The sequence below is a fragment of the Lissotriton helveticus genome, chromosome 7, assembly GCF_964261635.1.
Source record: "Lissotriton helveticus chromosome 7, aLisHel1.1, whole genome shotgun sequence".
NCBI lineage: Eukaryota > Metazoa > Chordata > Amphibia > Caudata > Salamandridae > Lissotriton > Lissotriton helveticus.
Genome location: NC_136068.1, coordinates 47,989,420 through 48,016,026, shown reverse-complemented (window position 1 = coordinate 48,016,026; position 26,607 = coordinate 47,989,420). Strand labels below are relative to the sequence as shown.

The window sequence follows — 26,607 nt, the reverse complement described above, 5'->3', positions numbered from 1 at the left end:
TTACTAAGATGACGGTTATGCCGATACACGGCTCAATTGATGGTGTAACACACTTGCAAGCAATGTCTGATAAACAATGTATTTGTACATTTAAAGATGGCGCTCATGAGGCGCTTTGCGTAGTCCCTCGTTTATGTTTATGATTTTTGACAAACATAGATAAGGGCACAGTATTCAGTTTCACAGATGTAAATACTGACGAGGGGAGTTCTCTCCCGAAACGCGTCTATCTGAATAAATCTACCCCCTGCTGAAAGCAACTGTCGTGCCTGTGAGTGCTATTTGTCCTGATCAACCCGGCTGGGTATCTTTTGGGATTTTTGGAGCTGATATATATATATATATATATATATATATATATATATCTGATGACAGATATATACATACTGATCACAGGCATATGGTGACAATCACATAGAGATGCTGCAACATGCACCTCCAGACAACAAAATGTATATATATATATATATATATATATTCACTGAAAAACAGTTACAGGAATGTTAAAGTTAGGAAATAGAATTTAAAAAAACATCGAGATTCACTGGAAAAAGAAAGGTTACAGGGATGTTATAGTAAGATTTCACTCGTACAAAGCCAGTGAAATTCTGAAGTTATAGTTACCTGAACTACCTATAACAAAGGCCCCCACAGTACACTGCTAATTACCTCACATATTTTATTACTCATGACATGGTCAGTGACATCACTGATTTCATCACTGATAGCCCAAATGACATTACTGATGACATCATCCACAGAACCACTCTGGGTCTGTGAGTGGGTGCATGATTGTCTCAGTGGGTGTGGGAGTGGGTGCATGAGTGTCTGAGTGTATGTCTGAGTGGGTCTGTGTGTGGGTGTGAGAGTGTCTGAGTAAGTTTGCGAGTACCTCAATGAGTGTGTGAGTCAATCTGTGAGAAAGTGCATGAGTTTCTGCATTTGTCTGTGAGTGGGTGCATGAGTCTCTGAAAGGGTCTGTGAGTGGGTGTGTGAGTCTCTGAGTGGGATTGTGAGTGCGTGTTCTCACCAGGTAAGGACCCACTTGTCACAATCACAATAGATCATTAATGCATTCACCTCAAACAAGGATTTCAGCTAGGTTTTCAATGTTGAATTGTCAAGAAAACACACACCCAGGAAGCTTGGGAAATCCTTCAAAGAAGGGGAGCTGGTACCCATGGCCTCCCTTCCTGGGCTGATTTCAGGCCTGGGGACCCCTCCCCTGGTGCCCAGCCAAGCATTAATGGGGTAGGGGGTCTGCACATCCTCCCTCCTGTGGCCGACTTCAGCCCTGGGGAACAAATCCTCTAAGTTCTAGCCTCTAGCTCCTGGGTGCCCTGGACCCCACCCAGGGCACCCGGAGTGCTACATTGGAGACTGCGAGGGACATAGGGATCCAACCCTCAGGAGTGGCGGTCCCCAGGACCATCAATGGTTCCAGAAGGAGGGCCAAAATTCCCTCCTCCTTTCAGTTTCAAGGGACTGCCCCAAGGAGTTGGTGGTCCCTTGGGCTGAGAACGGCCCAGGAGGGGGGTGTCGTGGCCCCCCCCCTTCCCCTTTAAATGGAATTTGTGGCCCTGGGGAAGTGGTGGTCCCAGGCGTCCTCAATTACTGTAGTGATTTCTGTTTTCAAATGTACACTGCAATCAAAAGAGTTTACGGCTTGATACCAGTGATGCACAAGCACTACAGACAACATAAAATTCAGTCTCGATTTATTTAAGGCAGAAAAATACTACTGTGTTGTCAGTTTTATGTCAGCAATGAGGCATACTATCACTTTTAAGTGGAATTTATGCAGAATCCAATTGACAAAACACACATTACTCCAATTACTTTCCCTCCTCCCCCAGACCACGCATCATCGCAGAATATGTACACGCTAAGCACCAAAGATACTAGTAACTCAGTGCACCAAAAAATATTATCACGTGGCCTTACTAAGGCACCATTCACAACACAAAAAACATTACTATCAATACAGCCTGCCTGGACCACTCATCATCGCAGGCTCCACAGAACCTTCTTGTTTTAGATACCACTAACTCAGTGTAAACCAAAGTATGTATAACACCTATCAAACCCTACACAATATCCTTTTATTATGCTTCCTAGAAAAACTTATTTTATATCACTTATACATTTAGTTCAATATTAAAATGCACGTTGCATACATATTCTATCTTTCACTTCAATCATAATTGCAGATCATGCACTCCACCCTAAGATGTACACTGCGGACAGCAGGGTTTACAACTTGAATTCACCTTTGCATATACACTACAGACAGTAGGAAATTCAACCTTGATTTATTTAATGCAGAGTCAATTGTACTGTATGTATTCAGATTTTGTTAAAAAAGTGGAAAAAGCATTGTTCTATAACTGTACTGACTACTAGCTTCCATGTACACTGTGCACAGTAGGGTTCACAACTTGAATTTACCTTTTCATCTACACTACAGACAGCATTAAATTCAGCCTCAAGGTATTTAAAGCAGAGAAATAAATAGTGCTGTTGCACTGCTAATATGCGCAAGCACCTTTAATCGTTGCATTCTGTGAACTATGATAACAAAGAATTTAGAAGATTGCGCCAAAATATACCTCCACCACCGGCAATACCAAGTATCTCTGGGGTATCACCTTCAACATCGACACCAGACACGTCCACAATTTGAGAAAGTTAGAATGCACTGAGTGAAGTGGAATTGTTTAATTTGTTATGGGGAGCAATTAGTAAACCTAGTTTGCAGAGAAATTGATAACCATGGATGCTACTTTTTTCTGTCCCCCTCAAAGTTCATATAGTCCAGTATGCAACAGTGAATGATTTCAGTACAGCCCGCTCAGACCACGCATCATCGCAGGGTGAGCACATGATAAACACCAGACGTACCACTAACTCAGTACACCGTAAATAATCGCCACGTGCCCTTGTTAAGGCAAAATTCAATAGTCAAAAGCACAGTTTTACCAGTGCGTTTGCCTGGACCACGCATCATTGCAGGATCCGCACAAACTGCCCCTACCTCAGTGCACCACAACTCATGAACCCTTTATGATAGAATGTTCTGTGTATTATTTCACATACAATGCTCCTACATTTGTACAACAGAAGTCATAAACCATTTATGATTTAATATCTGTGTATGATAACATGATTACTATTCTCTTTATTACCAACAACACCGTAATAAAATGGAATCGAGCACACGTGCCCGTACCCACTTCAACTATCTATCTGTGTCTGTGTATTTATTATGTTTGTAAAATACTGCCCCAGGGTCCTACCATATTATATTGTACTATAAATAGCGTATGCAACCATCTTATCTGTGAAAGTCAGTGTGGGCTATTCCTCCTTTTTTTTTAAAGCATATTTATATAGTGCAAAATCAACCCAAAACTATATCAGCAATTAACATGAGCACCGTACTTACAATACATTTTCAGGCACGCGTACATTACGTGTGTACTCTACAATAACAGGATGTGGACGCAACTCCGAGACTCGAACACTGATTTCCAGCATCAAGTTCTTCACTCTACCAGAATGACCACATACGTATATATATTAGCTGCCCTTCATGTGCCAAAAACTGCAATTCAAACCTTTCACAGCCCTGTATTACTACAGCTACAACACTCCACTGAATGTACAATAAACATTCATAATCGCAGAAATACGTCATGTCCACCATCTTTTATGTGAGCAACTATGAATGAATATACAGTCAGTGATACCCCGTACCTTCCATGTTGGCCACGTTGTGGAACTTTACAGATATAATGACACATTTGTGTTTAAGATACTGGTGCCGTCAGCACTACAAAACGGACACCCGAATCACTTGATTTCTCATATAGCTCACGACTGGACCACGCCCATAGCTCCAGAAGCATGGTTCAGAGCCTCGCGCAGCACTGGCATATGTCAGGCCAGACCAATCCACTTACGCTACCAGGAAAACACAACAACCCTACATGGCCCAGATTTCCATTGTAGTGATTTATTAGTTCCAGGTCTAGTTGTCAGAACGGCACACACACACTTCTTCATGGCTGGTATACACCCACACCACACCCATCCAGCATATGCATCACTACACACGTGACCCTACCAATAAAAAAGACAAGCTGCACGTGCACTACGCCATTTTAAAGTAGCTCCCATCGCAAGCGCTGAGATGGCCCATCCTATTGGTTCAAACGCCTCATGTAGGCCCGAACCATCGAGTACAAGGGCCCACCACCACGTGCGTGGCCTCTTTGGTTACTGAGTTAGCGGTACCGGAAGGACTGAGCAGGTGAGGAACCTGCGATGATGATGGGAGCACGAGTATGTCGTTAGCCATAGCGATATCAAGACTCAGCGGCATATGTGAGACTTCTTGGTGGCCGAGAGGGACTGCATGATGTACAAGGTGTCCTGTCCACGAAAAGTGAGCAGTGAGGCCTGGGTGCGCATCGGAGGAAGTCGATGAGCTGCAGCAGACTGGATACAAAAAAGCGACACAGCGATTTAGGCGTACGCAGTCCTATACAGCGCATCTTATTGCATGTATATATATATATTTTTTCCAATAGCAGGAACATTTTCATAATCGGTCAAACGTTCTGAATATAAACTATACAAATAGTTATTTTTAAATGTGAGAGGGAAAGTGTGTGTATGGGCGATGTTATTCAATTCCACATTAAGATAGTAACAAATACCAATCATAACATCTTTCTTTTACTATCTTTTAGATGTAGAGCTTCAGGATGCATTATGTCCCGGCACGTGGGGAAAAACAAACCGGTGACAGAAAGGTGAGCTGTGAATATTCTTTTCAGTCACTCTCTCACTTCCTCTCTCCTTTGATAAAGAAATGGCACACAATGTTAACTTCCTTTTTTCTTACAGGATGTGTTTCACAAATTGGCGTGCCCCCAACACCTCTAAAACTCAAAGTTCAAGGATTCTGTGATGATGCGTGGCCATCGTAACAACGTCTGAGAAGGGTGCTTCGACACGTAGTGCACCCTCTTTGAATCAGGCCAATGGCACAAGGTGAGCAAAGAAGCTAGTTTCCGAAACAACGACAAGTCATCTGTGAAAGGAGAGACTTGGTAGTGTGCAGCAGCTTCACTGCGTAGGAATGTACAATTTCCTCCGGGCAGTGAGAATAGATAGGTTACAACAGTTTGAGGGGCAGATGTACGAGCCTCTTGCACCAAGTTTGTGTCACTTTTAACATGGGAAAAGTGGCGCAAGGAGCTTCTAAATCTGCCTCTGACTTCCCAAGAAAAACACTCACCTCCAGACTCTGCATGGGGTGCAACAGTCTAGATACCCAATATTGAAAACTCACTGCTATGCAGCGGGAATGCATGGAATATACTACTTTGGAAAAAAACAGCGCACAGACACCTCCTTATAGAGGAACTTGTTATAATATAGTATCCTGAGTGTACAAATAAATAAACCAAAAATGTATGTGTGCATTTGTATCTACTATGCTATTACTAACTCTATATACTATCTTTCAGATCTTACACTTTTATTGTCATTTTTTCTCTTTCTCTCACTCTCTCTCACATCGTTTCTCTTTCTCTTTTAAAGTTATGGACGCTGCTGTCCACTCTGACGTGTAGAAACAAAGCTGAGTTCAAGTTGTGAACTCAGTTCATCACAGTGTTTACACAAGGTAAGCAGAGGGGCCTAGATATACAATCCCTCCAATTAAATGCATTAGTTTTAAAAGAGCTTATTTACAATCACCTTGTGGCACTTTTGCGTCACTTTCAACATGGGAAAAGTAACACAAAAGTGGCGCAAGTCTTGTAAATAAGCCCTAAAGAATATTGTCCTACATTATGACTTGATCTCTCACCTAATTCTGTCTCATCTCTGAATCATTTTAAAGACCTGTTAATCTATAGTGTAAATCTGACGCAGTAGGCACTTCCATACAGTCACCTCTTGAACGCGGGCCTATAAGACAAGTGAAATGTATCAGGCACGCTGTAGACGTAAAAATAAGGAAATATTGCCAAGTCTTACCTTCACTTGTAATGTTTGACCTCATTTAGTCACATCAATTTAAACACTAATTTTTATTTTTGTTTTGCAGATTACCTACCGTACTTCTATTGGAGTCCATATCACATTTTTTTTAATATATTGTTTTGTAAAAGTTATGTTTCTAGTTATTTATTATATTGTTATCTTTAAGTTATGTTTCCAGTTATTTATTGTTGTTTCAATAAAAGTTAATTTTAAAAAAGTGTATACATCTTTTTTTGGGGGGGGGTGGTCCCCAATAGAAATGATATTGATAATTTGAAGTATAATTCTAAGGCTAACTCTTTACCAGATCTTTACCAGAGTCTCTATCTACGACTAACGGTTCCTTTGGAAAAGTTTAAAAACTCCAGCACAGTAACGTTTTCCATTAGCAACATAGTGTGGTAAACTTCTAACCTCTGTGCTCACTTAAGTGTTCCATGAACTGTTACTATGGTAACAGACAGAAAGCCGTTTGGGGGTAGGGTTGTAAGCTACTGGCTGTCCAGAAACCGTTAAATTCACCCAGGATCCTCTACATGACAGAAAGGAAAGCAAAGTAAAACAGAACACTGTGTACCAGATTTACAACCCCCTTGCACCACTTTCACATCAAAGGCCCCCTGCAAAATTAGAAATGTGGGGGCTCAACCATGCCCCTCAAGCCCCGGGAACCACCACTCCCGGGGATTTGTGTATTGTGGGAGGTAAGCTGTGTGACCCTCCGCCTGGAGCCCGCGAGGGCCTTAGGGACCGCCACGCCCCAGGTACGGCTCCTGCAGTGTCCCGGGGTGCCTACCCCCGGGACACTGCTATTTGCTATGAGAGGGCAGAAGTCTCACGCCTTCCACCCTCCCATAGCAAACTTAGTTTGCATTTTGAAAGACACAGCAGTGAAATCTGTTCTCAATTTCAAAATTCAAACCAGATTGCATTTCCACATGCAAGTTAGCATCTCCCCATGCGGAAAAGCAAAGCCGGCTCCCGAAGAACGCTGGGAGCTGGCGGGACCATGGGGGCATTGTCGCTCCCCCACGGTTTCCAACATTTTTTATAAGACCCATGGGATAGGGTCCGCGGGAATATTAAAAATTACTGATAGGGGCTATTTTTTTACGATAAACTTAGAAGTCGATCACGCAGCGCTCAGTGAGGCCCCCTGGTGTGCACGCGCTGGATGCACGACTCATAATCTGTAGGGTGCACGACTCCAGCGCCTTTGGTGCACAACTTCTACGTGTTTGGGAGCCGGCATTACTTTTCCACATGGTGAGCTACTAACATGCAGCTCCCCATGTGGAAAAGCAATCTCTATAGATTTTGAAAGAGAGAACAGATTTTCTTGCTATGGGAGGGCGGGATGGCCCCTCTCGGACACTGCAGGAGCCGACCCTCCCACAATACATAAAGCCCCGGGGAGTGGTGGTCCCCGGGGCTTTGGACACCTTGCAGCCCCCTCCAGCCATTTTGTTTTTGTAGCACCGGGGGGGTAACGGGACCCTTGTGCTCCAGGAGGGGGGCCATGTGGTCCCTCTCCCACAATACATAAAGCACTGGGGGGCTGTTCCCCGCGGCTTTAAGGATATTTGACCTCTCCCCCCACAATTTTTTTCTTTTTAGCCCCAGCGGGTGACGATCCCCGAGGCTGGGGGGCCCCTGTGGGCCCCCCATAACATTTTATAATTTTGCCCCCGATATTTAACCCCCCAAGGACAAATTATTTAAAAAAGCTCTGTTTTATTTATTTTTTCTACGACACAGTCCGCGCACCATACACACACCTACTGTTTTTTTTTTTTTTTTTAAACTGAAAATTTGTGGGCCCTGGGGGTCCTTCTGGGACCCCCTAAGCAGGTCTAGAGAGTAAAATTATTTCTACCCTGCCCCCTTTCTCCGTTTTGCACACATATTCCACTGACTTCCTCAGCCTCGCTTCTACCGAGGCACAAAATGGCTGCCCACAGTTCCTGGTTTCGAATGTTTACAACTGCTTGACAGCCAATTAGCATTCAGCGCGTGATCGGGTCGGTGCACTTATGGTACGATGACAATCCTCGCACACTCTGCGGATCCCCCGCGCCCATAGATATATAAATTACTTTAACCATAATTTTCTCAGGAACTACTGAACAGATTAACACCATTTAAGTAAAAGGAACAAGTCTGAACTGAGGACTACCTCTTTGCTAAATTTCGTGTAATTCCGTTCAGCCGTTCGGGCTTTAGCTGTAGCTAAAGGTCCTATGGAAAATTGCATGGGGAAAACACATTTTGGGACCCCGCTTGACGAATCACCCCCAAACTTTCAGGGAAGGAGTGGAACTAAGCTGGCCAAAAGTTTTGAGGATTTCGAGAAGATTCATCAATTGGCGCCAAAGTTATTGGCAATAGAATGTTGCGGATTTCCTATGCATAATAGGTCCTAACTATAACTACCTACTGGCGACCGCTATATATATATATATATATATATATATATATATATATATATATATATATATATATATATATATATATATATATATATATATATATATATATATATATATATATATATATATATATATATATATGTATATATATATATACATACACACACACACATACATATATATCAAATACATTTATAAACCATTTTTACACTAAATAAATATACAAAGAACTGCAATGTAAAACAACACAACATTATCAAAATGTTTTATATCATGCACAGAAAAGATTTACTACTCTAACTACAATAAATATAGAATGGATTTAAACATAACATTGGAAAATACTACAATTTACTATTCCCAGTGTAATTAACACAACAATACATATAATTAACAAAAAATATATATTCCCACTGCAGTCAGTGCAACAGTAGGGAAAGTGCTGAATTGCAGAGGGGAAAACATAATATTCCCACTCTAGTCAGTGCAACAGTAGGAAAATGGTTGAATTGTGGAGGGGTAAAATGTATTACTTCCACTCCAGTCAGTGCAACATTAAAAATAAACAAAATATCTTAAACAAAATGAAAACAATTTAAAAAAAGTAAATAAATTAAAATACATATTGAATAAAAAATACAAATATATTTAATTTAAAAAATGTAAACTTAATTTACTTCCCATCCCTTACCCCTACAAAACTCACAACCCACATCTAAATTAAAAAAATAATTACTTACATAATAATTAACAAAATTATTTATCAATTAAACAAATATTATTTATGAAACATTCAATATAAATTCAATAAAATTAATTAACTCCCTACCCTTAATCCCTAAAACTCCAGAACTCTCAACTAAAATTTAACAAAAAAACTATTAACACAATTAAATGAATTAATTTGCAATTAAATAATTATTAGTATTTTACAAGCAATTAACTAATAATATAAGTTACTCCCCACCCTTTTCCCCTATTCACTGCACAACCCATACCTACAAAACATGTAATTAAACAATCAACATAATAAAAAATTAATATTAATTAACAATTTATTATTAATTATTAAAAAATGTAATTACCTCCCACCCTTTACCTCTATAAACCCCATAACCCATACCTAAAATAATTCAGTACACAATTAACATAACTAATCATCAATTAATTGATTAATATTAATTCCGACCGCCAACCATCTGCCCGCCATTGTAATATGGAGGGCTGTAAACATGCTTACGATGGCAGTGAGACCGCCACCGACAGCCTGTCTGTTGCAATCTCACTGTCATCGTAATCAGGCCCTAAATTATTTTCCACCCTATACCCTATAAACTCAAAACTTGCTACAGAACTAAAAAAAGACCACATTTATTTAAATTATATTTCTAACTAATAAAATTTTAACTAATATAGTAAGAAAGATAAACAATAATTAAACATATAAAATATATCATATACATTTAAAATATATACTAAAAACCATACCGATAATTAAAAAACGATATTTTAAACTACTATATTTTTACAAACGATATTAATGACCAATATTTTAAAAATCGATATTACCTTCAAATTGATATTCTTGACAACGATATTCTTGCACCCGATATTACCATTCCACGATATTTTTCACTCTATATTATGGTCAGTCGAAATTTTGAACTAGTTATTCTGTCTCCTCACTGTTTTAGCGCTATCACAAGAAGCTTAATAGTGTAGGTAGAAATGAAGTGTAGAGGTCAGGATGGTGATTCAAACTAGCCTGTCTGCAAACTTATGCAAGATTCACAACCCTTGTGTGTTTTGAACATTTCTTATTCAGAGAACTGGACATTTTGGAGGTTTTTTGCTACTTCTCCTAGTGAGGCATAGGTGTATCCCCATCACTACAAACATTGAAACAAACAAAAGATTTGTTGAGTCAAAGTTGGTTGATTACTTTACCTTGAGCATGCCCTGGTAATTGTGGTCTTTGTCTTTGAAGGACCGTTTCATAAAGATGTCGATGGCTTCTTGCTCACACTTCCCATGCAGATCAGAGAGCTCTTGGACTTCTATTGGGAAGTTCACCAGCTTCTCCATCTGGGTCTTGTAGTGTTCCTCAGCGTCCTGCATGGCCGCCTGATTTTCACTATTGGCCATTGAGAGAACTGCATTCTCAATACAAGGAGCCCCTCCATTCACAATGGCTGTCACGTAATTATCGACCAAGATGCTGAACGCTACAAAAACACAAGAACCAATGTAAGTTGAAAGCAGCTGTCACGAGGGGCATATAAAGAGAGCCATGTAAGAATTGTAGTACACCATTAGCAGCTGCTGCACCCATTGTTTCTCATGGGTACCATGAGAGAAGAAAGAGTTGAGGCTCAATGCAATGTGTGGATTAAGGGTTCCACTGTCCTGAAAAAGGGCTGCAGCACAAGCCTCACTGCTAAGAGGAATGTTTGTGAACATCCCTGCACTGTGTGGCAGGCACCATGCAGTGCCCTCAGACTACATACCCAAGGTCCAGGTAGGAACGAGGCCTGCTAGGGGCCTGAAAGTCACTTTCTGCCTGCCTTTTTGAAACGGCCAATGGAAAGTGACATTGCAATTCCTATGGTGGTGCCTGAGCAGGCACAGTCACTATTGTAGAGATTGCAGTCCCTCCGATGGCCCGACAGGCTCCTTGAACCCGTTGGATGCGTGGTGGTTGGTCTCGCTGCCATCCAGCTATCTGCCCGCCATCGTAATGCAGCGGGGAGCCCTGCAGGGTCCGATGGGGGTGGGCCCGCCACCGATGGCATGACAGTGGTGGGCCCACCACCATCGTAATCAGGACCGAAGTTACATGAGACTTCGGTTTCTTTTATATAAATTAAAATAATTTTGTGCTATTGCTATTAGAGTAACTATGGTTAGTATTCTTAATGATTTAATAAGCAAAATGAGGTAAACAAATTAAATGTAAATAAAATGAATGAAGTGTAAATAAATAAAATAAGAATTATGTCTGATTTAAATAGATAACTGGACATTCTATTTTAACCCCTCCCCTGCTGGTGACGGAACCACTCCGTCATCAGCTGCGGTCGCGCTGTGCTGACGACGGAGCGGTTCCATCACGCCCGCTTGGCACGCCTGCACAGCGCGGATTCCGCGCCTGCGCTGAGCGTTCCATTGAGTGGGCGGGGCCTTGACGGAACCGCTCCGTCATGAGCACAGCGCAACCGCGGCTGGTGACGAGCGGTTCCGTCACCAGCATGCGCTCGCCGCGCGGCCGCCCCGCCCCCTTAGCACTGCGGCGGAATAGCCGCCGCAGTGAAGGGGTTAACACAATTAAAGTAAGTAAAATAATTGCACCCTTAAAAAAAGGTAAAGATAATTGAAAGATTGAGACACTTTGAGGTAATGAGATCGAGATAGTGGGACATTTTTAAAATGAACTTGGCTAGCAGTGTGGGTATATTTATGTGTAATGTCATCAATTTCATTGTAAGCTACTGTTGCACAATGGTATCCAAAACAGACAGTAAATGGCAAGCTTGTGAGGGTAGTCACAAACCTTATGAGAAGTTCTGGCATATAATCCTACTTTAGTCTGCCGATAGGAGAATGCAAGGATAAACCACAGCTCTAACTCTATTTCCTTTGAGGCAGAGATGGAACCTGGCGGAGAAACAAATGAGGCCAGAGTCGAGGCAGCTCAACTTAATGCTAACATGGACAGGTGAGTACCTGGCAAGTGCCCACTGGGGCTTCAAGGCCAACAAGAATGTGCAGTAATTAATTATATAGATGTCTCGTGTGAGATTCAGGCCTTTTTAAAGAGTCTGGGGGATTTAACCCCTTTGTGTTTAGTTACACCAGCTTCCATAATAGTACCTCGGAAATAAATATTCACTGATGTCAAAGTCCTTATGTTTGTAAAAACAGATGGACAACATGAAGCTGAGCAACGAGAATGTTCATTGTTCCTGAGGGATTCAGGAGTACCACCCATGATGTGCATGATGCCTCTCCTGCTGGCACAGATAGGTGGCACAATCTGTGGTCTTACCTGCAGAACGAGGGAACTACATCCTATCCTGTGGGCCATGCTCCACTCTGAAGAAACTAGAGGGTGCCAAGGGCTATGTACACATGGACGAGAATGTATGTTTAATTAAAAATGGAGAATGTGATTTCCAAAAACTTACTCCTGCCGTTTAGCTCATGACCGCCTTTCACCTTCTTCACCTCGGCCTTCTCAAAGACATAGTTACAGAACTTGCGCGTCTGCTCAACAAACTTGGGGTCCAGTGCGTTCTCCGGTAGGGATTCCATTTTACTGATTTCCTCCCCACACACAGGGCGCACAAAGACGAAGCAGTTCCTTGTTGGGAAGAAAGACTGTAAGCACTCACGGGGAAGGTTATATTCCAATACTCTTTTACCAACACCTGGAAAGAATAAAAAGATGCATAAATAGGGACAAATTGCACAAACGCGAGCGGTCTGAGGACGAAAGCTGACTGCTACCGACCAGCAAATCTATGCAATCGACTACAGAGTACAAGACACATATCCCTGTGGAATCTGAGGCCAAGATCACAGACAAGGCAGGGTCAGGTCAGGTTTCATTAAAGGAAAAAGGTCAGAAGTAGTCTTGGCTTTCACAGATCCACGGTCATTAGAATGACACCTATATCATGTTCAGAGTAATGCCACTGACTCAGTCAAAATGTTTGACTTGGTAAAGACATGTTGGTTACAGATGGAGGCAGCACATGATTGACCCTGAAAGTACCACCTTGCATGACTCCTCAGATGGCTCCATCCAGGACTTAAGTGTGGACGTGGAGCAGCAATAACGTCTTACGAATAAGAGTAATTAACACACTAAAGTTCATAAAGGGCGTAGTGGGTATTCCACACTGGTATGTGCTTAAGACTTGGTCAAATAAATACTGAAACAGGCTTGCTCATGTGAAGCTCCCTGACATGTAATTCTGCCAGATTTATAACATACCCACCCCCCAGAAGTTTGTTGATTCTTTCTTGACTTCTTCTGTAATACCAAATTGTTAATTTTAAAGCACTAAGCTACCCAAATAGCTAGGACTGCACAATATAAATACCCTTAATAGGTAATAAAAAGTGATAGATTGTGTGCAGTATGAAACAACTGAATTAAAGGTGACCATTGCTATGGTGATACATTCTCATATTGCTGAAATCCCTTCTGAGATACTTCTCTCTCCCATTCTTTAGTTGCTCCTCCTCCAACATTCACCCTTTTCTTAAGTAAAATTTCAATTACCATCCTTCGGTTTCAGCATGTGCTCTAGATATTCTGACTCTGTCACATCCTTTCCGTCAATGTTCAGCTGCAAGATGAAGTCTCGAACCACCCAGACGAAGGCTGGAAACACGCGTACAAATTCTTCCTCTGATGTATCATCCTCTTCATCTTCATCTTCTTCACCCTCTTTGTTCTCTTTGTCCTTGGCTTTAACTTTAATGCGCTCAGAGAGCTCTGTCACAAAACTGGTGAGTGAGTTAAGAATTATGCAAGAAAGAGGATATTTTCTCAATGATCATTTTTGCTTTGCACATGGCCTGAATAGTTCAGTATATTGGTGTTTTCTTACATGTTAATACCTCCAGTGGATTATTCCTCCTCTGCAGGTTTTTTTTGTCTCCGGGCCTGATTTAGAGTTAGGCGGATGGTTTACTCCATCACAAACATGACGGATATCCAGACCACTGTACTACAAGTACATTATATCCAATGGCACTTGTAATACAGAGGATGGGATATCTGTCACGTTGGTGTAACTCATCTCCTGAACTCTAAATCAGGCCCTCTGACTTCAGGGTTTAAATCCCAACTCTAAAAAGACATCTCTTATTATTTTGGTGCTTGATTATGATGGATGGTCAGAGCGTAGACAACTAGTAGCCTGGCACAATTAATCATTAGTTTTACAAGGTATACACCTGTTACAACGCATTTTTTACTCCGCACTACCATTACAACGCGACTTTTACTCCGCATACCATTACAACGCATTGCGCTGGGGGGCGCTGTAGGATAGGGAATAAGTTTAATTTTCTATCCAACACCTTCCCTAGTGTCCACGGGGACTGGTGTTGGAATAGAAAATTATACTTACCACTATCCAGCGCCCCAAGGCGCTATGCGTTGTAACGGTATGCGGAGTAAAAGTCGCGTTGTAATGGTATGCGGAGTAATAGTATGCGTTATAACGTCATACATCCGTTTTACAATGCACATATTCTCATATCTCCTGAAAGGCCACAAAGACGTAAGGATACTGCAGCTGTTCCAGGGCTTGCTGGTTGATGGTACCCATGCTGTTGTAGACCATGACGCTGCTCAGCAGGACGGCCAGAGTGAAGAGTGATGAGTCATTATTTGAATCCCCCTTGAAAAATGAACAATATATTTATCAACAGAATTTGAGGGAAAATACTTTTGTCCTCATAGATATCATTAACTACTACTTTTTGCCAAAAGGACTGCTATTAATTTAATATGGATGCAGGAAACCTCTACATTTAAGTCCCAAGCACAACCCACCCCAACCATGTCCACCAGCTCTTCTGCCATCTCCTCAATTACCTTCTCTGCATCGCCCAGCCCTTCTGTGTCCAGTAACACCAAGGTGTGCCCTGGTTTTGTTGGATGTGGGAGACACCACATCCAGATACCCTTTGTGTGAGACTGAATAGTAGCTCCCAAGGAGAATCCTGTAAAAGAAAAAAGGAGCAGGGTGTGCAATACAGATCAAATAATCTACCTGCAGGAAGCACAATTCTTTTGTTTACAACAGAGTGCACTAGAGTCCTCACCTTTCTTCTTCCCTGCAAGCTGGTTCATAAGGTACGATTTGCCTGTGCGGTAGAATCCCACGATGGCCACCACCACCACGGGCTGATCAATGTGAGTGAGGATCTCAAGGGCATCCGGCATTATCGCTAGCTGTGCACTGTCATCGTTCCCAATCAGACACACAGGTGCTTCCATGGGTTCCTGGAGGGGCATGATCTCTCAGTGGAATGATCCTATATGAAGAGGAAAAGATTATGAACAGAGGAACACAGCAGTGTGAGAATCTTCCACTCAATTTTCATGTCACTGTGTCTTAACATAGGCATAGGTGAACCGAATGGTATGTATCAAACATCTTTTATATTGTAGTTTTAGGAGTACAGTTTCATAGGCAGCAATCACTGATCACGTGTCCGCCCTACTTATTGGAACAAAGTCATGAAGATATTGCCTTGAAGTGTCCTAATGTGTTCAACAACAAACAGAGTCTTCTTAAGAACTTCAAACAAAAGATTATCCTGAAGAATGTGGTACCTTGGGTTCAAAAGGTGAGGAAGGTCCCTAATCTTATGCCAGAACCATTGAGGCTTGAGATCAAACAGTTGGTGAGAGGAAAAATAGTAATGGAGATTGAATCTCTGAGTGGCTTGCTCCGATTAGGTTAGCACCTAAGGATGGGGGCAAGCAAATTTGTTTGTGACAAGCATATTTTGGTTGATCGTCAGCCGCTTCCCAATATTTCAGAGGCTCTGACCATGTAAGGTGATGCAAACATTTTTTGGGTGGCAGACTTTCATCTGTTTAACATCAGGTTGCATGGTGAGTCCAGGCATCTGACTTCATTTGTAACGCCTCTGGGAGCTTACTATTTTGTGAGGATGCCTTTTGAACTGGCATCTGCATCTGCATGCTTCTAGAGCATTATGAAGAAAGAGCTTGATGGGGTCACTAATACAGTTTTCTTTCAGGATGATATCTTGATTTATGGGGAAAATTGGGAAGACCGTGATTAAACATTGATGAAGGTGTTGGGGAAGTTGCCTGAAGCTGGTTTGATGTTAAAAAAGAAGAGTGCACGTTCAGAGTTACAGTAGTTTCTTATTTGGGTCACACAATTTCTGCAGAAGGAATCAAACCCAAGATATAGTTGATAGATTCCATCATTAAAACACCACCACTTGCACACAAGGATAAAGTGGTCTAGCTGAGTTTTATTCTAAATACATACCTAATATCTCTGAATTGGCTCAGCCCATAAGAGCATTCCTATAGAACAATGCAAGGTTTGAATAATCTGATCACTGTGTAAGGGCTTTTGAATTTATTAAAAAACACATTGGTGTGCTACCAACCCTGGGACATTTTGATGTTTCAAGAAAAACAATATTGACCAATGCTAGCCTCAGAATCTTCCCTCGTTGCCATCTGGGATGATGTTAAGAACACAGTTGACAGGAACAGGTTTGCTGCACTACTTCTCTTGGACCTCCCAGCTGCCTTTGACATGGTTGACTTTGACTCTCTAATACAAAGACTCTACAAAGCCGGCATAGAGGGGAATGCTCTCGACTGGATCACATCCTACCTTCACAACAGAACTAATGTCATGCATACCCCCTCTTTCTCATACAAACTGTACTTCAAAACAGCAGGGGTCCCTCAAGGATCTATCATCTCATCTATACTTATCAACATTTACATGAAGTCATTGCCGACACTGATCAATCGATTTCACCTCACATGCTGTAACTATGCAGACGGAACACAAATACTCCTTAGACTGGAAAGCCCCAAAGACATTGGGAACTCATCAATTTTCAGTTATGTCAGAGCTGTGGATCAATGGATGACATGGAGCCGTTTCAAATTAAATGCTTCCCAAACAGAAAAAATCACATGTGGTGATTGGAAAAATGATGACCCTCTCGCCAAATGACCTGATGATTTGGGAACATCGCCTAAAGTATCAAAGGAAGTAAGAAACCTCAGAATTACCATGGACTCCAAGCTATCAATAAATGCCCAAGTGGACAAACTAGCAAAATCAAGCTTCATTGCCATAAAATCTCAGCAATGCATCTTCCCCCACTTGGGATTTCCACACACGGTTCAGGCTACTATCCCTCTTGTTCTGTAAAAACTTGATTATGCCAATAGCCTCTACCATGGATCACCTTTAACAACTATGAAAAGCCTACAACAGATTCAGAACTCTGCTGCCAGACTATTCTTACATATAAAGCTACAAGCCCACATCTCCCCTGCCTTGAGAACCCTACATTGGTTACCGGTTGCCAGAATATCCACGTTCAGGCAGCTTTGTATCATTCACAAAGCAAAGCATGGAACAGGACCGCTCTTCCTCAGGAATAAATTCACCAAATACATTCAACAAAGGACCCTCCGCTCTAGATTAGCATCTCACATCAAAATTACACCGTACAAGAAAAAAATCATAGGTGGCACACCTTTCTCTGTTCAAGCAGAAAAACTATGGAACTATTTACCCCATATACAATGTCCACGGATAACCACCTTATCCTCAGAAGACTACTCAAGAGTTGGTTCTTCCCCACATAAACACCATACTCAAACATATATATAAAACATAGCCCTCTGTATGTAAACATTTATTTGGATCATAGATGTGTACCTACAATACATAAGTGTATTGCTTAGTATAAATGTGTATAATAATTCTGTTTAAAGATATAGATATTCATTAATTCTGCTTAACAAATGTGCATATTACTTATAGTTACATTATTCTATGTTTAGCATGTATATAAGTGACTGCATAAATACGTAATCTGTTATCTACAATTGCTTCACTATTGAATTACAAAAAATAAAAACAAATACATTCATTTAAAGTACAGTAACACTTTTAAGTCTGAGTTTAATAAATACAACTTTTATCTACATATATTTCCTTCCCTATACATATATACATTTCCATGTATGTATGTATGTTTATATGATTTACTTTGCTTCCAATTGAGCATATCCAATGCACTGTCCTATATCTCACCCTATATCTCTCACAATATATCCTCTACGTCCAGTCTGACTCATCTGAAACCTTATTCTACTACTCTCTCCAATGCACTACCCTATACCTCTCTCAATATATCCTCTGCCTCAACTCTCTGACTCCTCTCACTGCTCTTTCCAATGCACTACATTTTTCTCACCCTATTCCTCTCTCAATATGTCCTCTACTTCCACTCTCTCACTCAACCCAAACCTTATAGCACTACTATGATTCCCAAAATAACCCTTTCTAGACTCTTTCATCCTCTACCTCTCCTTGCATCATCTTAAACCTCTTTTACTATTTAGATCTCCCAAACAAACCTTTCTAAACCCTTCCCTCTGACTCTTCCCCTTCCACCTCCCCTTTACTCATCCCAAACCCCCTCCTACTGCTCTGAACCCATAAACATTTTTAAAATAAACTTTCTCAACCCTTTCCTCTTCTATCTCTCCACTATTCCTTTTTATTCCAAATAACAGATTAACATGTCCACTGCTCAAATTATTTCATATGTCACTATACTAATTCCTCACTAATCCTGTTTGGGTTTCGGAGTAGCGTGCTACCTGCCGAAAAACACTTTAACACCTCATCAGAGGTAGCAAGCCCTACATAAATGCAAACCCTTCACTCTTCTATCCCTCCACTATCCCTTCACTCATCTATCCCTCCAGTATCCCTTCTCAATACAAATAACAGACTAACATGTCCACCCCTCAAATAAAATTAACTTAATATTTCTCAGAAAAAATTCATCACAAATCCTTTTTGGGTTTTGGGCTCCGGAGTAGTGTGCTACTCATTGAAAAACACTTCAATACATCATCACGGGTAGCAAGTGCTATATAAATATAAACCTTTCCCTCTTCCATACTTCCACTATCCTTTTCAATTCAAATACCAGACTAACATGTCCACTGCTCAAAGTAATTTCATATTTCCCTACACTAACTCACCACTAATCTCCTTTTTGGGTTCCGGAGTAGCGTGCTACTCGCTGAAAAGTGCTTCAACACCTCATCAGGGTAAGCAAGCACTATATAAGTGCAACATTTTTGTCTTCTATCCCTTCACTATCCTTTTCAATCCAAATAACAGCTAACATATCCATTGCTCAAATTAATTTCACTATACTAATTCACCACTAATCCTTTTTGGGTTCCGGAGTAGCGTGCTACTTGCCAATAAAAAGTGCTTTGATACCTCGTATGGGGTAGTAAGCACTATATAAATGCAATTACAATTACAATTTGCATCATGTGCACTGAGGAGTGCAGAAGAGAGATACTAGGTAACAGAAAGGGAGGCTCTGTCGTGTGCATGGGCGATCAGGCATTTTACTTTTTATCTCTGGGGAATACCGTTTGTTGTTCGGTTTAATCACAGACTATTGGTCCATGTGCTTTCTGACAGAAAAGAATACAAACGTGCTTGTCATATCAAAAGGTGGATAGGGATTGAGTGATTTTAATTTACAAGTAGAGTACATTGTTGGTTCAAAAAATGTGGTTGCATATTGTTTGTCCCTTCTTCCAGTAGATAGGGAATTAGGGAGTGAGTTGATGGCAATGGAGACTGATCAAACTCATTTGATCAGTTGGATTAGTGAGAGTGCTTTGCAGGAGAGTGAGTGGAAATCTGCAAGGGAAGCCGATAAAGAGGCGCGAGAGCTCAAGGGTCTCATTGTTAAGGGTTGCCCTGATTATAAAAAAGCTCTGAGGCATTGAAAGCTTTTTGGAATGTGAGGCATGAACTTAGTTGGACTAGGGGTGAGTTACACAGGTGCAACAGAATAATTCCGCCACGGTAATAAGAGAAAAGATAATAAATTCAGAACATGAGGGTAATTTTAGGAGCAAGCTCACCAAGTCTAGGGTAAGGAAGTTGTACTGGTGGCCTGGATTGGATGGTAAGTTGAAAGAGTTGTCAAGTATTGACTCGTGTGCAAGGAGTGACAAGAGCAAACTTATCTTGAAGGCTATATTATCTCCGGTTGAGTTTCCAACTTAACCCTGGAAGAAATTGGGACTAGATTTTGATGGTCTGTTTCATCTCATACCCCATAATGAACAATATGTAATTATTATGGTAGATAATATTATGGGTGGTGACAAGGTGTGTAAGTTCAGTTGACACCAAGGTTGTGATCGACTTTTTGAAAGAGGAGTTTTTCTGTGAAGGAGTTCCTCAGGAAATCATAACTGATAATGGTATCCAGTTAACTTCCCATTAAATGCAAGAATTTTTGGTTGATCTGTCCATTGCGCATCTTACGGCGGTTCTGTATTCTCCACAGGCAAGTGGTCTCTCTGAGCGAATGAATTGGGTGGTCAAATCGTGTGTACAGAGAGTAGTTGTGCCAAGAAGACTTTTGTCTGAAATTTTGAATGAGGTATGGTGGGCACCTAGTTATTAACTTTCAAGTCAACTTTCCTCTGGATGAGGTGGCGGGTTAACACTAAGTTGAACCTAGAGTGGTTGTGTGGAAAGGAGCATAGGATGGAGCAAGTGCAAGGTGGAGCAAACTCAAAAGAAAAGGAAGGTGGCTCCGGAGAGAATATCAGGGAAATTACAAGTGTTTTTACGATCTGAAAAATTGCACCAAGGATATAGGGTGTAACCTGGGGGAAGAGGTTCTGGTCAAAAAGCTACATAGGTCCTTTCTTAATTGAGAAAGTAATGAAAATGTTCTCCAGCTTGCCAATGGAGATATGTAGAGTGCCTCTCGATTGGTGAGATCTCATACTTCTGGTCAGCGGAAGAGTCAAAAACCAATAGGAGTGTCACGGGGCAGGGTGACAGTAAGGTTGCTGATGTGAAACTTCGACACACTGGAAGATGTTGCATGAAACCCAAGTGGACGGGTGATTATGTGGTACCATCAGAAGCAAGAGTTAACATGCTACATTGTGTATTCTGTTTTCACTTTATATTGTGCAGAGGTGTGTTACAGTGTTTGTGCCATGAATTTTCTCTAGTCTCAAGCTGTTAACTCGATGAATAGATCTATATGCAGGGATGAATCATCTGGTAGCTTTTTCATTAAAAAGTCCTGTAAGATGAATTTTCCCAAGTTCTCTATGTTAGGTTTTGCTACGTAATGTTTCCTCTTCCAATATTTTTATTAGTTTTTGTTTTAAACACTGTTCAATTTTACCTCTATTGGTTTCTTTTTTCTATTTTGATATGTGTTGTGATTCTCTTGGAACCCAGTGAGGGCAACCATTCTAATGTATCATCTTGGAATGACGACATGTTCAGAATTCTAGAAGGGACAGTTGGAGTGGGAAAGCTGAAGAGTGAGGCGGTTTCCTGTGGTTGGTGCCATTTACAGAATAAAGATCTTCAATTATATTTGATATGACTGTATTCGTTGGAGATCTTAATAGCTATATTCTTCTCCGTGACAGTGCTGCATGCAGCCAGGAGACCCCAGTCATCCCCCCTAAGCTCCCACTCTCACTCTCCCTTTTGTACACACCCTAACTTATATACTCCAGTACCTCTCACCCAAAAACCTCATATTTGTGGACATCTAGGACAGACACCCCTCATGCCAGCCTGCTTGGTGTGTATTAAACCTATTTAAAACAAGCATTGGCATAGCCAATAGGTCTCGCCTTTGGGACCTTATACGTCTTTAGCCATGCGGCACATTATCCTGGGTGCTACAACATCTACTGTTACTTCACATGCCACTGCGGAACAGCCAAACACACCCAAGGTGGGCCTTTGTGCTATTTCATGAACACTGGAAAGGCAATTCATGCTCAGGTATGGCAAGTCTGCAACCTAAAGGAATTGACACGATGAATAAAAATAATGTTCAATTAATCATGCAGTACTAGTATAGCACGGCTTATCACCCATGAGGGTATCCAGGCGCTGGGCTGTGGGTTTCAGTTGAAGAGCCTGGTCTTGAGTTCCTTCCTGAAGTCTGTCAACATGGGCAAAGTACAGAGGTGGAGGGCGTTCTAGAACTGGACAGTGAGGTGGGAGAAGGAACATCTTCTGATGCAGCAGCAGCAGATGCGAGGGCCAGGTGAGTGGAGCAGAGGTTTCTGGGTGGCTGGTGGAATTCAGGCAGTGTTTCATATATGCAGGTCCTTGGTCGTGGAGTGCTTTGTACGTGTGGGTCAGCAGTTTGAACTGCATTTCTTCAGGATAAGGAGCCAGTGGAGGTCTCGCAGGTGCTGGGTGACATGCGTCCTTCTGGGAATATTGAGGATCAGTCTGGCTGCTGCATTCTGGTACGTGTGGAGTCTTCTCATTAGGTCGCTGGTAGTGCATGCATAGAGTGCAATGCCATAGTCCAGACGGATGGTGATGAAGACCTGCATCACTGTTTTTTTGGTGCTGATGGGGAGCCAGTTGAAGATTCTGCAGAGCATGCAGACAGTGTGGAAACATGCTGAGGAGACAGCGTTGACCTGTCATCTCATGGAGAATTCGCTGTCCAGGTTGATGCCAAGGTTGTGGGTGTGGTCTGTCAGAGTGGGTGTGGGTCTGTGTTCCGATGACCACCAGGCTAAGATAATTTTTTTGCAGTTGTGGAAGTTGGACTTTGTAGTGACAGGGCCCGCTGAGAGCGAGAGGACAACCTGGGTGTCATCTGCATAGGAAATTATGTTGATATTGTGGGTTCTGATTATGTCTGCTTGCGGCTTTATGTAGATGTTGAAAAGGGTTGGACAGAGGGAAGAGGCTTGGGGGATGCCGCAGATGGTGCACTTGGGCTGTGAGATGGAGGGAAGGAGGCGGATTATTAGGTGTGTCCTATGAGGAAGGACGCCATCCATCAAAGAGCGCTGTCTTTTAATTACGATCTGGTGCAGTCAATTGATAAGTATGTGGTGGGAGACAGTGTTGAAGGCAGCAGAGAGATTGAGAAGGAGCAGGGCGGCTGGTTCTCCTCTGTCGAGTAGGGTGCAGATGTCATCTGTAATTGCGATCAGGGCTGTCTCTGTGCCGTGGTTGGCTCTGAATCCTGATTGGGAGGGGTCTTGCAGGTTGTTTCTCTCAAGGTGTTCAGTGACTTGGAGGTTGATGACTTTCTCCAGGACTTTTGCAGGGAATGGTGGCAGCGAGATGGGGCGGTAGTTTTGGAGATTGTTGGGGGCTGAGGAGGGCTTCTTGAGGAGGGGTAGGACCTCTCAGTGTTTCCAGGTGTTGGGGAAGGTGGCTATTGAGATGGAGGCATTGAGGATGGTGGTGAGTTGGTGGCTGATCTTGTCGCTTCCAAAGTTGAAGAGTTAATGGGAGCATGGGTCAGAGGGTGTTCCTGAGTGGATGGAATTCATTAAGGTAGAGGTGTTCGGTGTGCTGAGTTGTTTCCCATGTGGTGAGCGGGTGGTCAGTGGATGTCTTCCCTGGATTGGAAAGGCTGAGGAGGTCAGTTGGTTGGGGACCGAACTTTCAATATATGGTGACTATCTTTTGGACGTGGTCTGCAAGGGCATTGCAGAGTTTCTGGGAGAAGGGTATCGAGATTAAGGTGGCTGATGGGCAGGTGAACTCTCTGATGATGGTGAAGAGATCCTTGGTCTGGTTGGCACTGGCCTCAATGCTGTGTGACACTGTCTCCATTTTCACAACTTTGAGTTGGCGGTGTTAGTTGTTGAGGGTAGGCTTGAAAGTGGCTCTACCAGTTTCATTTCTACTGGTTCACCATTTGTTTCTAGTTATTTTTATGTGGGTTTCACTGCGCTGAGTTCTGGGGTTACCCGCTGGCTCATTTGGTGGGGGCAACTCGGTGTGCGGCTCTGGTGATCCAGGTGTTAAAATTCACTACAACCTGATTCAGGTTGGTGGGGACGTCAGGCTGGATGGTGCTCAGGGTGTCAGTCCATTGGTGCTGTGTGACTTTGGTCCAACTGTGGAAGGGGGCACTGTGATGGTTGGGGGTGGTGCAGGGTGGTCTAGTGATGATGGAATGGTCGGATCAGGTGAGTTGCTTGGTGTAGATATATTTGTTTCTGTTACTGGACGTGAAGATAGGGTCCAGCATGTGTCCTGCTTTGGGCAAAGGGGCGTAAGACCAGCTGCATGAGGCCATTGTTGTAAATTCGTTCCTGGAAGTCGGTGGAGTTGGAATCAGTGGGATCATCCAGGTGGAAGTTGAGGTCTCCCAGGAAGACATAGATTAGATATCGAGCGTGGTGATGAATTCTGTGATGGAATCGCTGAGGCCAGTTCGTGGTCCTGGAGGTCTGTATTCGCCTGTTTATTCAGCTTACAGAGAGCCATAAAAGCACAAATAACTTATGAGGATTAATAAAAACAAGAACTTAAAAACCATGCCGTCTTAAAGCAACAAAATAGGATCAACAAAGTCCAGAATACAAACCCATATCTATTTCTTATTTTCAACGAACAGCGAACAAAATTAACCAATGCAACACTATGGGGGTCATTAGGATGGCGGACGGACTTTCAGCCGTCCGCCATCCAATCATATTTGGGACCGCAAGCATACAAGGAGGCAGTCCCACAGCGCAAATTAGGGTGCGACTGCCACCGTGGAGGTCGCATTGCCCATGTTTTGTATTGCGGCGGTGCTGCGCTCTGCAGCATCGGCTGCAAGACAAAAGAGACACCCCACACATATCCCTGCATTACATGGCAGGCACCATGTGGTGTCTACCACATGGTGTAGGGGAGCACCATAGTTGCCCCCCAGGGCCTATGTCCCTGGTCCAGGTGGTTAGGGGGCCCCGATGCAGGCCCCCAAATAAGTTTTGCTGTGGTTTGACCACCACAGAACGACCGGCAGAAAGGAATATTGTACAGGGAGGTCCGACAGGTGGACGGATAAAGACCGCCTATTGGGACCGGTGTGGTCGGTGTTTCTTACCACCACCCATCCAGAAGCCATTGCAATATGGCAGACAGAGATCCCTGTTATGATGCCTGAGGGACCGCCACCGACAGCCAGTCGGTGGCTGTCCCTTGGTCATCATGATCAGGCCCAAAGTTCCAAATTTTGAAGTATTTGCCAAAAGATAAATGCCTCTCTGTGAGATTGTATCTTAGATCAGCAGAGAACTGGAGTAAAAAAACGCTCCCAGGGAAGGAGGTATAGGTGGCAAAAGAAAATACGTGCATGGTGGTTTGTGTAGGGGTATTATTACAAGGGCAACTTGGCATAATACTATGCCAGTAAACTTCTCTGGGAAAGGCCACTAATAAATGTAAGGTGTTAAAACGATACCAAGTCATATAAAATCTACTATTTCAATACAAAATTGATGTGAGATAAAATTCAGATCCAAGCAATATTTTAATTGGATTGTGATTCGTGCAACTATCCAGTTTGTCAAAATTTGCCTGATGAAGGGTGCCTGGCCTTTCTCTAAATGCTGATTTCACCTGGGCCATTACATCCCATTTAATGTTTGATGGATTAAAAAATAGCTCAGGGAAACCTAAAGCACCCCTTAATATAATTAATCCACGAGATCGCCTGCACATGATCCAGAAGAAAGACAATTTTCCAATATGTCTTTTGAAAGAGGAGGAACTAGTTTACTCTGTATTCTAATCCAGAGTAAGAGGGGGTCCAACTTTATCATGTCCTCTATAGGAGCCAAACCAACCTCAAAATGGCACATAAATTAAGGTTCCCGTTGGTGGTGCGCCCGTGAGGTGCCTTCACGCTGTCACTCACTTTTTTCGTCGTTTATGTATCACGGTTTGACACTAAAGTGTATATATGTGTGCTGTCTCACAACTGAATTTTATTATTCTGGGAACGGGCGACTGTTAAAGGAGGCACTATCCAGGGCTATACTGACTACCCCAATAACTAATGATAGGTGAGTGATTTTTTGCAACAATATTGCAATAATTGGTATTCCCGAAAGAGAAGGATGAAGTTTATAAGTGCCTACAAGGTCTAGGTCCTTTTTGTACATGTTACATAAATGAAGGAGCCAATTGATGGACTCCCAGAAGTCAGCGTAAAAATGTGTTCTCAACCCTCTGCAAAGGACCTGAACCCATGTACCCCCAAACTCCAGCGCTGCACGTTCCTACAGCAATAGACTTACTTTTGTATATAGTGATCATTTCACGCAATGGCTTGTGCCCTATCGGCATGCAAAAGTAAAAACCGACTCTACATCTCATTGTCATTGCATTGCCCTGCTGATTCAAAGAGTGTGCCAACTCAAATTTTGATAGGGATAACAAGATCATTGAAAGTTTTCACCCTAAAATTTCAGACCCTCCCAGGAAAAGTGATCTAGTTTTAGCGCCATTGA

At 42.3% G+C, this 26,607-nt stretch overlaps 1 protein-coding gene across 2 annotated transcripts in view; it reads right to left on the bottom strand.

Annotated features, from left to right (window-relative positions):
- The window catches only part of LOC144767995 (guanylate-binding protein 2-like), a 274,664-nt gene that overhangs the window by 153,151 nt on the left and 94,906 nt on the right, over positions 1 to 26,607 (bottom strand). For both annotated transcript variants that reach the window (XM_078651385.1, XM_078651386.1), the window contains exons 2-7: positions 15,330 to 15,542; positions 15,100 to 15,227; positions 14,793 to 14,902; positions 13,774 to 14,000; positions 12,671 to 12,913; positions 10,434 to 10,711 (exon numbers count right to left, since the gene is read on the bottom strand). In XM_078651385.1, coding sequence (XP_078507511.1) covers positions 10,434 to 10,711; positions 12,671 to 12,913; positions 13,774 to 14,000; positions 14,793 to 14,902; positions 15,100 to 15,227; positions 15,330 to 15,522 — 1,179 coding nt within the window. In that variant the 5' untranslated portion in view covers positions 15,523 to 15,542. The remainder of the gene's footprint in view (positions 1 to 10,433; positions 10,712 to 12,670; positions 12,914 to 13,773; positions 14,001 to 14,792; positions 14,903 to 15,099; positions 15,228 to 15,329; positions 15,543 to 26,607) is intronic.